The 17,125-nt window shown below is 45.0% G+C and overlaps 1 protein-coding gene and 1 pseudogene across 1 annotated transcript; both read right to left on the bottom strand.

Annotated features, from left to right (window-relative positions):
* Nucleotides 1–3,351: 3,351 nt before the first annotated feature.
* On the bottom strand, nt 3,352–4,610 carry LOC123096562 (polygalacturonase QRT2-like; annotated as a pseudogene).
* Nucleotides 4,611–8,608: 3,998 nt separating this feature from the next.
* Nucleotides 8,609–9,890, bottom strand: LOC123099391 (pollen allergen KBG 41-like). Its single transcript, XM_044521561.1, has one exon. It carries the CDS (start codon nt 9,825–9,827, stop codon nt 9,021–9,023), a length of 807 nt encoding a protein of 268 aa, XP_044377496.1. The 5' UTR covers nt 9,828–9,890; the 3' UTR covers nt 8,609–9,020.
* Between the last annotated feature and the right edge of the window lie 7,235 nt (nt 9,891–17,125).

Here is a 17,125-nt window from a genome sequence, read left to right as displayed (position 1 = left end):
CGGGTTGTCCGAGCGTAAAATATTCTTGTGTTGCTCGAAGTACGGAGCCACCAAGCTGGAATTTTGCAGAACTGTGTGGTGTGCTTCAGTCATAGAATGACCGTCCATACATATCGTTGATTTCCTTCCGATCGTGCCTTTTCCACTTAGTCTCCCCTCGTGCCGCGATTGAGGAATACCAATCGGCTTAAGGTCAGGAACATAGTCAATACAGAACTCAATTACCTCCTCATTTCCATAGCCCTTGACGATGCTTCCTTCTGGCCTAGCACGGTTACGAACATATTTCTTTAATACTCCCATGAACCTCTCAAAGGGGAACATATTGTGTAGAAATACAGGACCGAGAATGGAAATCTCTTCGACTAGGTGGAGCAGGAGGTGCGTCATAATATCGAAGAAGGATGGTGGGAACACCAACTCGAAACTGACAAGGCATTGGACCACATCGTTTTGTAACCGTGGTAGATCTTCTGGATTGATTACCTTCTGAGAGATTGCATTGAGGAATGCACATAACTTCACAATGGCTACTCGAACATTTTCCGGTAGGAGCCCCGTCAAAGCAATCGGAAGCAATTGCGTCATAATCACGTGGCAGTCGTGAGACTTCACGTTTTGGAACTTTTTCTCCGCCATGTTTATTATTCCCTTTATATTCGACGAGAAGCCAGACGGGACCTTCATACTGCTCAGGCATTCAAAAAAATGACCTTCTCTTCTTTGGTAAGAGCATAGCTGGCACGACCTTGAAACCATTCCGCATGCCGGTCATCTGGGTCTTTCAAAAGTTGCTGGTCCTGCCGTGCTTCCTTTGTATCATTTGTCTTCCCATACACGCCCAAGAAGCTTAGCAGGTTCACGCAAATATTCTTCGTAACATGCATCACGTCGATTGCAGAGCGGACATCTAGGACTTTCCAATATTCTAGCTCCCAAAATATAGATTTCTTCTTCCACATGGGTGCGTGCCCGTCAACTCCCCGCGGAACTGATTGTCCGCCAGGACCCTTTCCAAAGATGACTTTCAAATCCTTGACCATATCAAATATCTCAGCATCAGTACGTTCCGCAGGCTTCGGCCGGTGATCTGCCTTGCCGTTGAAATGCTTGCCTTTCTTTCTTACGTTATGATTTCGGGGAAGAAATCGATGATGACCCAGGTACACGTTCTTCTTACAATTAACCAAACGTACACTTTCAGTCTCATGTAAGCAGTGCGTGCATGCATTGTATCCCTTATTTGTCTGTCCCGAAAGGTTACTGAGAGCAGGCCAATCGTTGATGGTTACAAAAAGCAACGCTCGTAGGTCAAATTCCTCTCCTTTGTGCTCATCCCAGACACGTACACCAGGTCTGCCCCACAACTGTAAAAGTTCATCAACTAATGGCCTTAGGTACACATCGATGTCGTTCCCGGGTTGCTTTGGACCTTGGATGAGCACTGGCATCATAATGAACTTCCGCTTCATGCACAACCAAGGAGGAAGGTTGTAGATGCATAGAGTCACGAGCCAGGTGCTATGGCTGGAGCTCTGCTCGCCAAAAGGATTCATGCCATCAGTACTTAGACCAAATCTTATGTTCCTTGCGTCAGCTGCAAAATCTTTGAACACTCTGTCGATCTTTCTCCATTGCGTTCCATCAGCGGTGTGTCTCAACTCCCCGTCGGACTTACGGTCCTCTTTGTGCCATCGCAACGACTTGGCATGCTTTTTGTTCCTGAACAGACGTTTCAACCGTGGTATTATAGGAGCATACCACATCACCTTGGCGGGAACCCTCTTCCTGGGTTTCTTGCCCTCAACATCGTCACCAGGGTCATCGCCTCTGATCTTATAACACAATGTAGTGCATACAGGGCATTCATTCAAATTCTCGTATTCACCGCGGTAGAGGATGCAGTCGTTAATGCATGCATGTATCTTCAGAACCTCTAAACCTAGAGGGCAGACAACCTTCTTTGCTTCGTACGTACTGGCGGGCAACTCGTTATTCTTCGGAAACATATTCTTCAACATTTTCAGCAAATTTTCAAATGATGAGTCACCTACACCTTCCTGTGCCTTCCATTTTAGCAAATCCAGTGTGCAGCCCAGCTTTTTCAGACTATTATTGCATCCTGGATACAACGACTTTTTGTGATCCTCTAACATGCGATCCAAATTCTCCCTCTCCTTGTCAGTTTCGCAGCGTCTCCGTGCATCAGCAATGGTCCGACCAAGATCATCAGCGGGCTCATCATGTGCCTCTTCTTCACCTTCACCTAACCCTTCCCCACCTTCAGCATCATCCTCCATGAAAGTATCACCGAAATGATCATGATAGTTGTCATCGATATCATCCCCTTCTTCATCTTCTTCCATTCTAACCCCTCTTTCTCCATGCTTGGTCCAACAATTATAGCTTCGCATGAAACCGTGCCGAAGCAGGTGCATGTGAACGTCTCTTGAGGAGGAGTAACCCTTCTGATTCTTACAGACATCACATGGACAGATAATAAAACCTCGCTGCTTTTTCGCATTTGCCACTACGAGGAAATCTTTCAAACCCGTAGTGAACTCGCCGGAGAGTCGGGGACTGTACATCCATTGCCGATTCATCTGCATTATTATTATATAAAGTATATAATTAACCATCATGCATTTGTTAAACTAACTAGCTAGAAATAATACAAATTAAACAATGAACTACACACATGCATATTTTATCAATGACACATGAAAGGTTCAAGTTGCTAACCGCGATCGCGGAGGAAAAATAAATGAGAAAGCTCAAGTGTGGCTCGGACACTTCATATCATGTTTGTTTCAGGCTCTCGGGCATTTCATCGAACACCTTGTGTGCATAGGAGGAACCAAAAGCAAACCCACCACCCCCTTCTGAATATTGTGAAGTGAGCTGAGTGAAGTGAAGTGAGCTGAGTCCTATATATAGGGATGGGCCTTTAGTCCCGGTTGGCCTGGCCAACCGCGACTAAAGGCCTTCGGGGACCTTTAGTCCCGGTTGGCCAGGCCAACCGGGACTAAAGCCCCTCCCGTCCGCCAGCTGTCGACCGAGCGCGCTGGGCCCAGATAGTTGGTCGCGGGTCTCCTCCCGAACCGCGACTAAAGACCCCTTTTGTCGCGGTTCGATTATTTTAGGGACTAATGGGGGCATATGGAAGCCTCTTTTTCTACTAGTGCTAGTTGGTCATACAATACATTGAGAAGATGTAGGCACGACGATATGAGATGGCGTTAACCATCATTTGAACAAATATAATTTTAGCACTAGTCTGCCTTGCTGACGCTCATCTAGGGCAAGCATAGCACCGCTCCCTAGTCGTATGCGTTCATTAACGACTTGTGATCAATTGCCAGCGAGCTGTGTTTGTGGCTTCACCGTGCCCGTGACGCTTCCATGGGCATTCTGAACAACAGCTTGTGTTGAGGCACTGTGGTTGGCCCAAGAGAGGTCGACGTTTTCAAGGTAGATGCCGCGGCACGGCACGCTCTTTCTACACATGATCTTGATGGCCTCTCGTTCTGAGGACCTTCCCTGGATGTCGATGAATCAAGCGTTCGTTGTGGCCACACCACCATCCTGCAAAGGCAAAATTCATAGAGTTTCTTTCAGTTTCAACCATTGTTCTCTTCTTTCTCTAAGGCGACCATTGATCAAGTGGTGGTGGGGACGGGTCCCTCACCCGTTCTTGATAGTTTCCCCGGGGGCAATAAAACTGGTCGATGTCGACAGGCAACCGGACTGCAGTCATTGTGAGGTTAGTGTGAAAAGGATCCGGTTGCTTTGCCTTGCCCTCCCCGCATTCATAAAATCATACCATATGTATTAGGGGATATACATACACCTATACTATATATGGTTTGTAGGTAACCTATGTATGATATGTATATGGAACATGCATGTGTATGCATGCCACCATCAGTAAATATCTTTAAACACATGTAAATATCTTTAAACACATGTACGTACTAGTAGATGCATGTTGCCTGCCACGATTTGATCCTCACACCGGCCGTCCTATTGAAGAAGCTACAGTTGGATACTGTAATTCTTTCCACCAGCACTGGGCCGTCACTAGCACCTCTAAGGCTTCCCACACTTACATACATAAAAATACATACATACATAGATAATAAGGTAAAAAATACACCCGCAAAAAATATATTATATGTATGTATGTATGTATGTATGTATGTATACCTGATGCCATGGCCAGGCCCGCAGGTGGTGTTAGTGATGTTAACGTCGGTAGTTCCCAATAGAATCGACACACAATCATCACCTGCACTCACTCATCGGTGGTGCATATTCGAGGCCAGACAGAGTGCAATATATACTATCTGAAGGAAGGAGGGGGTCGTCGATCTGTACATACCGGTGTGCATAGAGCAAGACGAGATGTTTACATGGTTGGAGGAGCCCATGTTGATCCCATTGGTGTTGGGGCTGTCGCTAGGCGACGTGATGGAGACGTTGTGCACCTGCACCTGCCTGCAATCGTACAGGATCATGTTCTTGTCGGTGCTGTCCTTGAGACGTATGCTGGTCATCCTTAGATTGTTGCAGTGCGCGGATGACAACGACTGCAAGAGGCTATTTTCCATGTCTCCTCGAACGCGTTTCGGCGCGCAAACAAGAAAAATATTAGCTATCTAAATCTGATGGTCAACATACATACATGATGACGAATTCAGAATCATACATAGGTCAAGGTTACGGTGTTCCGCTGTGATCTAACTGCGACCATTGACACAAGGAGGAGGAGGAGCACGAAGAAGGAGACACGTCCCTGCCGTTTTCAAGATAACATATACAGCTGATCAGAATAAAATCTACACATGAATGAATTTATACTTTTGATTGAGCTGATCATGAACAAAACCTACCCATACCATGGTTGGTAGTACTACCAATATGATCAACAGTGACACAATCTAGCAGAAGAGCTAGCTAGGGATGATGCTATGCCGCAATGAACTGTTGTAAACAACCAATCGTGTACGCATATTTATATACGCTGTAAATAAATGGGCGAAATCAATATGATGTCTTCCCTTTTTTCTCTCGGTTTGAAAAAAGGGGTATATAGCTGTGTGTGAGCATACGTGTGACCCGAAAATGTCATGCGATTATTTCGCACAGCGATGTGCATTTGTGTGTTGACTCAAATACGACCAGCGTAATTGATCCACTACCAAAATTTGTTAGCCAACGTGTTGGCAATGGCAATACTTGCCAATAGTTGATAACTTTATGTTAGGATGGTAAAATTATAAAATATTGAAATGTCATTTTTTTGCATCAAACCAATCAGAGGTTAGACGTCATTTTCATTTTCATCAATCATCAATCTTCTTCGCCATCATCATCAATCATCAATAATCATCATCATCATCATCATCATCATCATCATCATCATCATCATCATATATAAAAATTCCCAAATGAGCAGATCCAATTGATCTCGGCCCTCAAACCATGTCAATCCAATGGCATAGATTGTTCCAGTGGTGAGCACTCAACATGTTTAGCATGCAAATAATATTACCAAATGAATTTTGCATCGGTACAACACCCCCCCACCCCCCCTCCCCTAGAATAGACCACTTTAGCAGCGATTAATTATCTATAAACATGCATATGCATATTTAGGCTTAACAGAATGATGTGTGTGTGTGGGGGGGGGGGGGGGGGGCTGCTGGTCCCCTGTCTCCGCCACTTGGGGTGTACCAAAGCAATTGCTAATCACATAATTAACGCATAATTGATTTCCTACGTAATATAAACATGCAATTAACTCGAACTGGTATCCTACCACTAATATTAGTGCAAAGTTAGTACAAAGATGACTCACTTATTTTGGGACAGGGACAGTAGTTAATTTGTTCTCTCTAATACGTGCATTTTTTCAAGATGTCATCGCGCCCCACCATACATGGCTTGAGTGAAGAGGATCGAGTGACTGCATGCATGCACATCTTGGAGGTCTCTAAAGGTAAAATGCACAGCTTGGATGGCGAGCCCTGTTTGTTAGCATCTTCTAAGCTAATGTGTCATATTCCCCCATCACGCATGAAGAATGTGTTCCGTCAATTTTTTTCGAAAACCCTTATAATTTATATTCCTGCAAGAAAAAAAAACACATGCAATATACTCTAGGCAGAGGAATGCAGAGCAATCTGAGGGGATCCCTTATTTGACGATCTTTGCTCGAAATGCCGGTTTGACGCACATAGTGCTCGGGTTGGCTGGCCCTCTACGGGGTTGCGTTGTCTAGAGCGCTCCTCTAGTAATTTTCTTCTGCTTATTTTCTTCCTTCAGTTTTGCTCTTCGATTTTCCTCTAAAAAGTTCAGCTACTGCCTTTTTACAGAATAAAGATAGATTATTATTTTCAACATAAAAATGTTCAAATGTTCTGAAAGGCGTTCATCTTTTAGAAAAAAATAGCTAACTAAAAAATGTATGCATGTTTTAATATATGTTCACAAAATTATAAAAAAGTCTCATATTTTAACAAACGCTCATGCATTTAAAAAATGTTCACCAAATTTTAAAGATATTCATCAATGTAAATTGTTCACCAATTTTTAAATAATTTTCATGATATTTAATATTCACGAATTAAAAATATTGTCGATGAATTTAAAATGTGCATGAATATAAAACGATCACGAAGTTTAAAAATGTTCATAAATTTTAGAATGAAATTCATAATTTACTAAATATTGATGATTTTTAAAAACCTTTGTAAAATATTTATGAATTTATTAAAAAAGATGATGTGAATAAAAAAATATGAATAAAAATGAAAGTAAAAAAAACCCATTGAAACCCGTAAGGAAAAGGCTGTGAATATAACAGAAAGAATAAAAAAGAAGAAAAAAGGCCCAAAGAAATGAGCAACTGAAAAATTGCACATGGGCTGGCTTATGTGTACCCCTTATGTATTTATCCAACATTTTGTCACAATGAGCGCCAAATTCCCTTTTCCAATCTAAGAGCCTCTTTGTTGGATGTGCTACAGCCATGTGGACCGACCTAGCTACCCACCTCTTTAGATAGGTGGGACCATGCTGGAACCCTCTCCTCACCCACCCTAAAAAATCTCTCCTCGCCCCAACTCTTCTCACTCGGTCAAACCGCCACCGCTTCCCCTCCTCCCTCAACTCTTGCATGTTAGTCGCCACTAGCGCCTTCTCTTCCTCCCCCCCTACCGTGTGCCACGCCACCCCACAACAGTCAGCACCAAAGGATTGCATGGCATTCATCCGCGGCTCTAGCCTGCGCTCTTTGGAAGCCACAATAAACTGACTGCGACGGGTAAATTTCTAAATCAACCTGTTGATTACATCAAATGGTCATTGTTTTTTGGGTATTGGAGTCTATCAAATGGTCATTGTTTTTTGGGTATTGGAGTCTTTCGGCAAAGAGGAAGGACGTCGAGGTGGCTGGTGCGGTGCAAAACAAGATTAAATAAGTACACTAGGTCAACAAAAACAACCGCCTGATGTCTTCAGTGTTCGATCCTTTCGGCTCTAGTTTGTTTTAACATCCTTTGCCTTTTGAGATGGCATGTAATCTTTGTTTATTCTTTACTTGGTTTTTTATCCTGAACAACGTTGGCCTTGTTGTCTTTATTCATTTAAAGCTTGGCGCTCCTTACGCCTTTTATCTAAAAAAGTGTGCTTGACCTTACCTTTAAGTTTGCTATGTTGGTTCCTTTTGTGTTTGCATATGATATCAAGCTAAAAACCCCCAACACCTCCTCTTTAATATGTGGCTATCTTAGATAAAGAGTGATTGAAGACTATTTTTGGAGGATATGGATCGGAGTTGGATTTGTATTATTCTTGTTTCAAATTCTCACAAATTACTTGTTGTAATATTTCGGGTACAAAAACCAATTTGCATTGTTGCCACCAGGCTTCTCTGATTCGCGGGATTTTTAAAACATAGGAATAGGGAAAATATGGGAATAAGATATCATGCCATCTTCGGTACTACAGGATTGCATGGATGTTTGATCGAGCATAGGAATCTTCACATGGGGTTGGAGTGGATGAAAATTTTCCGCTGGCATCTAGTACAGATGAATCCTAAGAAAAAAATCATTATGGTTGCATCTCTACGAATCAAGTAACATGCATAGGAAGAAAACAAGGGTTATGGCTTCTTTGATTCAAAGGATTTGCGAAGAAATTTTGGAGGATTGAAATCTCTAGGATATTTTTCTTACTAGCACTGCCGGTAGTAATATGTTGTACTCCCTCCATTCACTTTTGTAAGTCGTTTCAGACAACTCAAAATGGATTGTTTTACAGATGGCCTAAAATGTCTTCAAGGTCTTATAAAAGTGAATAGAGGGAGTACTTATGATACGAGGTAATCAGACAGTATGAAAAAGCGTCTGACGCACACATAGAGACACACACGCAATCTTCGTTGACACTATCTGGCTTACGAAAGCATTGCTTGCTTTTCACCTGCACCATTCCAAATGGTAGCAAAGAATTATTTTTAAAACCGACTGCTGCTTGTTTTAAACTGAATCAGTTTGAGCACGCATGAGGTTGTCAGAGAATACAAATCAAGCAGCTCAGCTTAGAGATATAAATACAGTAAGTAGAAAGTATGTGTATTATGACATCTTCTACATGCATGGTTGGTTACAATTTAGTGTTCCAATAGCTGGTCAAAACTGAATGGCCAAGAATGTAATATACGAAAATGAATGGAATATGCTAGCTGATGGCCATGCTTATCATGTACTCCCTCCGTTCAGAATTACTTGTCACAAAAATGAATGTATCTACAACTAAAATACATCTAGATACATTCATTTCTTAGACGAGTAATTCCGAACGGAGGGAGTACTTAACTAAGAGGTCATCGATCGCCGGTGCATGAAACAAAAACCAATAATTGATTTTGATTGTCGATCAAACTCGCTGGCTGCCACAGTCACATACACACGTACGCATATGCATATCTACGTGCAGTATATGCGGTGAGCTCAGACTTTGTAGCCACCGGCAGCGGCGGTGGCGGTGGGAGTGGCAGGGGCGGGGGCGACGACGGCGGCCATGGAGACGATGGTGTCGCTCAGGAAGGACTCAATGAGCACGCGCTTGTCGTGGGGATTCCTGGGAAGAAACGTGGCGTAGCTTTTCTTGACGGCGGACTCGACGGCGGGGACAAACTTGCAGCCCTCGTATGCACCGCCCGTGGTCTCCTTGATGGCCTTGCTGAAGGCGGAGTCGAAGACGGTGGACATGTCCTTTTTGGGGGCAGCTTCGGCGGCGGTGGCTGCAGTGCTGAAGGCGACGTCGATCTGGTCGATGGCCTTGAGCTCGCTAGCAGGGATCGGCCCCTTGACTTCCTCGCCGGCTTGGACCTCGAGGATGCCGGTGATGATGCGAAGCGAGTTGCCGAACATGGCCACGAAGGATTCGTACTTGGCCTCTGGGGTAGCACCCTGGGCTTTCTGTGAGGCCCCCGCCAGAGTGAAGCCGACCCTGGAGTTGAAAATGGCTTTGGTGCTGGACGTGTCGGTGACCCCCTCAAGAGACCAGCTGCCGAAGATCTGCGTGAAGGTCTTCGCGAATATCTTGCCCTTGTCCATTGGAGGGGCTGCGGCTGCGGCCGCCACGGCCGCCTTGAAGGCGTTGTTGGCCTTCTCAATTAGCTTCTGCTCCTCGGTCGTGGCCTTGGGCTGTGGCCCGGCTGGGGCGTAGCTAGCTTCGGCGGCGTACGAGATGGCTGGCCCCGCCACGAGGGCGACGGCCACCAAGAGCGCCACCGTACACTGCTGCACCGCCATTGCTGCTTCTCTTGTCTTGCGTTGGTTGGTTTGCACACTACGTAGGAGGAGAGATTGTGGTGCGGTGTGAGGCTGAAGGAGCTTAATTAGCTCTATATATACATCGACCCGCACGTTGAGAGGCCAGGAGAGATTACCGCGCCCAAATTAGCAATCTCCTCCTCTCCTCTCCTCTCCTTTTTTTGGCCAAACTCATTAAACTCGTGAGCTCTTCATGCCACAAACCAATAATAGTAGCATTGATTAGATCGCTAACTACTGTTTAACCTCGTGGGATGGGTAATAAGAGTAATAAAAAATCAATAACGTTGGAAGATGTGATTGGAGTTAAGGGAAGGGAGGGGCCCACCCCATGAAAATTGGGGGGCATAGTTAGTTAGTTAGTAAGTTTATGTAGTATTCTCTTCGTAGGAGCCCGTGGTTGTAACATTTTCGGCGTAATAACCTTCCATTCCGAACTTTATAGGATCCTCTCCCCCTGTACCAATCCTCCAAATATATCCACGCTTGAAGGATGAAAGACAAAACATGATGTTGTGGCCACGTGAAGGGTGAACCTTTCTTAGGGGTAGATTGTAGCAGATCATAGTTAAGGTAGTACTTGGCATTTAAAATTCTTGCGCAGAACAAATCAGGGCAAGCATTGGAAGGCTGAAAAAATGTAAATTTCTAAAGCCCTTACCTCCCTCAGTTTTAGGAAAGCAAAATGTCCACCATGCGAGCCAATCCATCTTTTTATTATCCTCCTCATCTTGCCACCAAAACTGATTCTAAGTGCGTCCCTTAACTGTTCCCGCGTAGTTGGTTAGTGCGTATAGGCCAGTGGCCAGACTCAGATCAAATACCAAGAACTCCTTAAGCGTGTTAATTGAAGTATCCGCGAACGCCGACCAGGGCCAGGCCCACCTCTCTCCTAGGTGGTCTCAACCTGCCCTGTCGCTCCGCCACAAGTAACAGTCGGGGGGCCGTCGGGAACCAAGGCCCACCTCTACCGGGAGGGAGCCACCTGCCCCTTCAGCCCCCATCTCCGAACATTATCATAAGTAATGTAACAGTATAAAGTATATAGCATATGCCCGTGATCACCTCCCGAGTGGTCACGGCCCAGTAGTATAGCATGGCAGACGGAGAAGAATGTAGGGCCACTGATGGAATACTAGCATCCTATACTAAGCATTTAGGATTGCAGGTAAGGGTAATAACTGTAGCAACAATGACAGGCTATGCAACAGAATAGGAGTAACCGAACAGTAACATGCTACACTAATCTAATGCAAGCAATAGAGAGAAGAATAGGCGATATCTGGTGATCAAGGGGGGGGGGCTTGCCTGGTTGCTCTGGCAAGAAGGAGGGGTCGTCAACTCCGTAGTCGAACTGGGCAGCAACAGCGTCGGTCTCGAGGTCTACCGGGGAAGAAGAGGGGGGAAGAAACAGTAAATACGGAGCGCACAAGGCATCACAGAACATAACATGGCAATAAGCGGTGCTAGGGGTGACCTAACGCGGTAGGAGGTGATACCGGCGAAGGGTGGAAACAACCGGGAAAGTATCCCCAGTGTTTGTCATTTTCGGACAGATGAACCGGAGGGGAAAAGTTGCGTGTTCTCTATGCTAGGGACGCGTGGCGGACGAACGGACTGCGTATCTGGATTCGTCTCGTCGTTCTGAGCAACTTTCATGTACAAAGTTTTCCCATCCAAGCTACGGTTTATTTTATATTAATTTTTAAAGTTTTAAATCATTTTCTAAATTATTATTATTAAATTAATTCGAAATTAGTATTATTGCATCAGCATGACGTCAGCAGTCAACAGAGGGGTTGACTGGTCAATCTGACACGTGGGTCCATTCTGTCATAGACTGATAACTAATTAACAGTTACTTACTTTAATTAGCAGGTTAAGTAAATTAAACTAGTCAACTAATCAGGATTTAATTAACTTAATTAATTTAGTTAATTAATTAATTCATTAACATTTGTTTTATTTATTTATTTTTAATTCCTTTTTATATCCCTTTTTTGCGTTCCAGGGACTGGGCCCCACATGTCATTGGCCCAGGGGGCCGATGCGGGTTAGCGGGTGTGCGGGTGCGGGCGATGGGCCGCTGGAGGTGCCCGACCCGGGTGAGGGCCAGTGGGCACGGAGGGGCGCCGGGCGCCGGAGATGGCACCGGTGAGGCCACGGCGGGGCAGCACCAGGGCGTGGCGACGTTTCGATCCCCCCGATCCAATCGGGGGGGGGGGGGGCAGAGGATGGGAGAGGGGGAGGCGCGGGCATCAGGGGACGACGGAGGTTCTCGGGAGACCACTCCGGTGACGGGAGGGCGCGTTGAAGGGCTCGTGGAGCAGGAGCCGCGGCGGAAACGCCTGTGCGCGGGTGGCCGGAGTAGCGAGCGGTTGTGGGCGCGGCCCCATGCGACCAAGCGCGCGTGGGTGCGCGGCCGAGCGAGGCAGGAACAAGGCGGGGGCGCGTCCGGAGCGCGGTCACGGCGGACAGCGGGCGGGGACGGCGTTAGCGACCGGGACAAGGGAGAAAAAAGGGGGTAGGCGGAGTGGGTCGGGATCCTCACCCCCGTTGCAGGGGTTCGCCGGTGAGGCTCGACGGAGTCCGACGAGGAGGACGAGGACGGCGCGGCGAGGTCGAGGCGGAGGGCAACGTTGGGGTCAGGGCGGCGTGACTTCATGCGGGCCGTCGAGGACGAGCGACGGAGATGGGAGGCGGCGACGATGACGGCGGGCGGCGGGGAAGGGCGGCGAGGCGGTCAGAGGGGTCGCCGGCGCGGCATCGGGCACGAGGGAGCTCCTCACCCTCGAGGACTCATGCGTGCGCGCGAGCGCTCCTGTGGGTGGCGGCGGATCTGGGGGGAGTGGGGACAGGTTAGGGTTTGGGGCTGGACCTAGGGGGGTTATAGCCAGGGGAGCTGGGCCGGCCTGGTGTAGTGGCCAGCTGGGCCACTTGGCCCAGCGGGGGGGGGGGTGGCCTGTTCTGTTTTTTTCATTTCTGTTTTATTACTAGTTCCTTTTATGTTTAGTTTTATAAACTATAAAAATAGTCTTTAAGTTAGCATTACTAAATATAATACTGCCACTACAATTTGGTTATCCAATAGAAAATAGTTTAACATTTTATAAATTAAAAAAGGCTTTTAATAATTGTTTTGCTGCCGTTTTATTTATTTTAAAGAATTTAAGCATTTAGAACAATGTGGTTTCTTCACCCTATTTACTTATGAATTAATTGGCACATCCAGAACATTTTAGTTTCAATATTTGAAAATTGTTGTTGTTTGCCTTGATTTTGGATCTGAATTTGAATCGGTGTCGTATAATCGCAAGATTAACAACAGTAGTTGTGGTGATGTGGCATCATTAGTGTGGAATTACTGTAGCTTAATTATCCGGGCGTCACAATTCTCCTTCACTACTAGAAATCTCGTCCCGAGATTTAAGAGGTGAAATAGGGGGGATAGGTCTGGTTACGAAATTCTAACGGATCTTCTCGGTCTTGGGTTCTCTTGTCGAAGAAGTTGACCCCTTTCGTTGATGTCTTTATTTCTCTGCTCCAGCTCATCATGATGAAGTCGTCATTCTTCCTTCAGGAACTCCATCGTACTTACGAAAGGATAGGAGGGAAAACTACAAGGACAGGTGTCTGCATGGGCTGATATTCAGCAATTAGCTCTGGGGTTTTGGCCCAAGGTATCCCTTGAGTCGAAACTTAGGAAAACATCGAGAGCAAAGTAAGAAGGTACAATAAGGAGTTTCAAGCGGCCAGGCAATCGTTCGATGCCTAATCACAAGGTGAACGGGTTTCAGGGCAACGAGAATAAGTATTGCGTCTGATACCAGAATAGATCACTAGGAAGGTGGCTTGCGAGTTACATATGAAACCAAGTGCTAGGAATAAACTTGAAACAGGGATGTACAGGAGAGTCAGGTTTCGATCATGTGGAACTGTGGGTTATGGGCCCGCCATGTGGGTTAAAAAGTAGGAAGGGTGTTGTCATCTTGCAGAATCATGATAGAAGGGCATGTCAGAGAATGGACTGTCAGTTATGTTGGCAACAACGTTGGTACCAAGGGCGAGGGACGAAGAGAACCATTTTCCGTCTTGTTGAACGAGGCGGACCAATAGGCAAAGTTCTCGTCCATCGTTGGTTACCGGAATGTCATCAACAATGGTAACATGGTCTTACTGACAGAGTGGTACAACAAGGTGCTTACCTAAGCAGGGAATTATCACTGCTCAGTTAAGTCAGATTCAGGAAAGGTTAAACAAAAGAATGGAAAGGAAAACACGATTATCAGATTAAACAGAACAATGGAAAGGAAAATTGTGATTACACACAATTATTAGGAGTATATCCTTCCCATGTACAAGCAGAACATGGCATACAGGGTAGGAGAGCAAGTACCCAACCATTCAGATAAGAGGCAAGGATTAATCAAGATGTTACCCATACAACGGTGTTTGGATAACTGACCAAGAAACATTTAGCATCGCGCCTCCGATGTTCTTGTTGATGAGCGGGGTATCATAGTCATGCTTCGAGGTAGCAATGATATGGTGTTTCAATCAAGGGCCAGACTTTGGATACACAAATGATCCATCAGGAGCAACTTACAAAATAAGTCTTACAATTTCCTGCAGGAAGAATGGTTATCCTTGCAAAAGAAATTATAATGATAGGTCCTCCAGCCAGGGGGGTGCTAGGCATGACATCATATTACCGGGTCATCTAAGAACCAACATCATATCTCCTGGAAAGTTGTCCCAACCATTATATCTGACCGAGATTCAGTTCCGATTAGTGTCATGATACCTCAGACTCAGGATGTCCGAGAAGAGAAGGTGTAGCACAAATAGACGAAATGACATTGCAAGATTCTCAGGAAATGAACTATGGGAGCGGGTTCCTGAAACAATAGTTCATCATTAAACCAAGGAGGGGACGAGAAGGTGGCTGATGGGCTCAGCGACAATTCATCGAGGTTTCCAAAAAGATGGATTTCCACAATTATGTGAACAAGGAGATAATATTGGACATATCGAAGTAGATAACGAAGTATGTTCGAGGAAAACATCCACGAGTAAACATTGATCAAAACGTGCACCTGGAAGGACGGACTAAGTAGCCCGATCGATGTTAGAATGGTGATTCAATAACCAATAGACTAAGAATCAAGCCATCAACCATTAACTTCAAGCAATAGGGTTGCTAGAAGTTTTGAAATTACACTTCAAAGTTAAATGGCTCGTATCCCGGTTAGAAACAACACGGAGACCAAGAAATGAAGGCAAATGGCGAAAGGTGTTACTATATAAAGAATTCTTAAGAGGTGGAGCAATTCTCACAACATTATTGACATAAAAGACAGTAATACTTCAAGGCAGAACACAACACTAGCTGGAGAGCAAGTTGTATTCATAATGTGGACAAGTTTGCGATGAAAGGAATTCAAGGGTGTTGTCGATGATAATAAAAATCATCGAGGGCAAGGAGGGTATTTCTCATCATGAGCACAGTTGACATCTCGGAAGAAGTCAAAGTGTTGAAGGTGATCCGACACATTTGCCGGGAGGTTTCAAGAAGATGCAATCAAACAACAACGGCAACAAGCAAGGAAATGACGAAGTGGCAAGTTAAACGATCAATATATAAGATGCAAGCTCGGAAGCAAAGTCGCCTTTCAAGACAAGCAACATGGTGTTGAAAGCTCGACGTAAGTCGTGCTCACACACTGAAGAATTCTTGCACCAGAGAAGGACGAGGTAGCACAGTTAAAGATAGCAAGACCAGGATGCGGCCGATAGTCTAGGAATGACCAGATTAGGTTCAGAATTTCCCAGTAAAAATACTAGGGGTATTTGATTTGTAGGGAATAATTTCACTAGTCGGTCTCCTCGGTTGACAACAATCCAGAACCCGTAGAGTGATTACGATAAGGAAAGACATTACCTCAACAAAGTTAGCAAGATGTGGTGCAATGGCCAGACATCTTTGAGATACCAAGGGGTAATACTCGAAGGTAGAACATGATAGAAGTAGAACCGGGTCATTGACCTATGACAGTAGATACTTCAACCTTGCAAAAAATAGACGAGGCACTGGAATGAATTCCCACCAGATATATCATATCAGGACAGCATGGTCGGAACCATAACTGTAAGGAATCAATGTCAAGAATTCTGAAAGAATCATACAGCTGGATAATCATTTTGCAAGAAGCTTCCGAGACGGTCTATATCATTTTCATGGGCATGAACACAAAGTTCAAGGTCGACTCCCACTTCTTTAATGCTTATCATTTCATTCACCTCTCGTTTTGATAAAACTGCAGTGTTGGAATTTTATTTGGTAGAACACCGGAAGAGTATGACTTGTGAAAACTTTCGGGTTCTCACGGATTAGGGGAAGGCATAGCTTCAACCCATCAGGCATCTTAGTAACATATACCACAAGTTTCAAAAGTAATACACAAGCTTGAAGTAGAGCATGGTTGGCCAAGCAGAGGATACAATTTACCAAAGGCATTATGTATCAGGGGAAGGACTCACAAGGTGATTGAATATGAAGGACACTGTCGGATAACAATCCAACAATGGACGAGCGATCCACAACGGAGCTGATGTGAGTATCAGTACTCACTCAGAGGAAGAAGAATGCAGAGGCATCAGATTCAAGAATCACCTGATTAGTCTGATGCTTAAATAGAAAGAAATTATGGTTTCCAAAATGAAGGATCAGAAGCAGACGCTCTGATCAAGGATGGATAAGTTGAAAACACTTAGTTGGACAATCAATAAAGGTTTGAATTGCCGAGAACCAACTCATGTCTGGAATGACGTCTGAGTCGGAAAGATAATTTTAAAAAGGATAACCTCATGACTGCGGTGCGTACGCACCTATTGAATAAATAGGCTCAAAATGACTAAGACAAGGGATGTGATCCAGGACTACTAGTCATATGGAATTAACCATAATGCAAGCAGGCAAGGATTTCAAGAATAACAGGCTGCAGAGGATTTTCGAAAGATCAAAAGGTATTCTGAAGAATTTTGTGAGAAACATGAACAATTGAGATGAACGGATCCTCGATAAATGTGAGGAAAAACCCATAAGGGTTTTCATGCGAAATAAAACTGCAAGACAGTAAACTCCAAGGATTTTCGGGACAACGACGAATATTTGAAGGCATCTTGTAACAACAAGAGCGATGAGGAATGATCAAGAGAATGACAAGTGCATACAGATATCCATAGGGATATATCGGTGACAGTGGATTGCAAAGGCG

The sequence above is a fragment of the Triticum aestivum genome, chromosome 4D (genome assembly GCF_018294505.1).
Source record: "Triticum aestivum cultivar Chinese Spring chromosome 4D, IWGSC CS RefSeq v2.1, whole genome shotgun sequence".
NCBI lineage: Eukaryota > Viridiplantae > Streptophyta > Magnoliopsida > Poales > Poaceae > Triticum > Triticum aestivum.
This window is presented reverse-complemented; position numbering and strand designations above follow the sequence as displayed.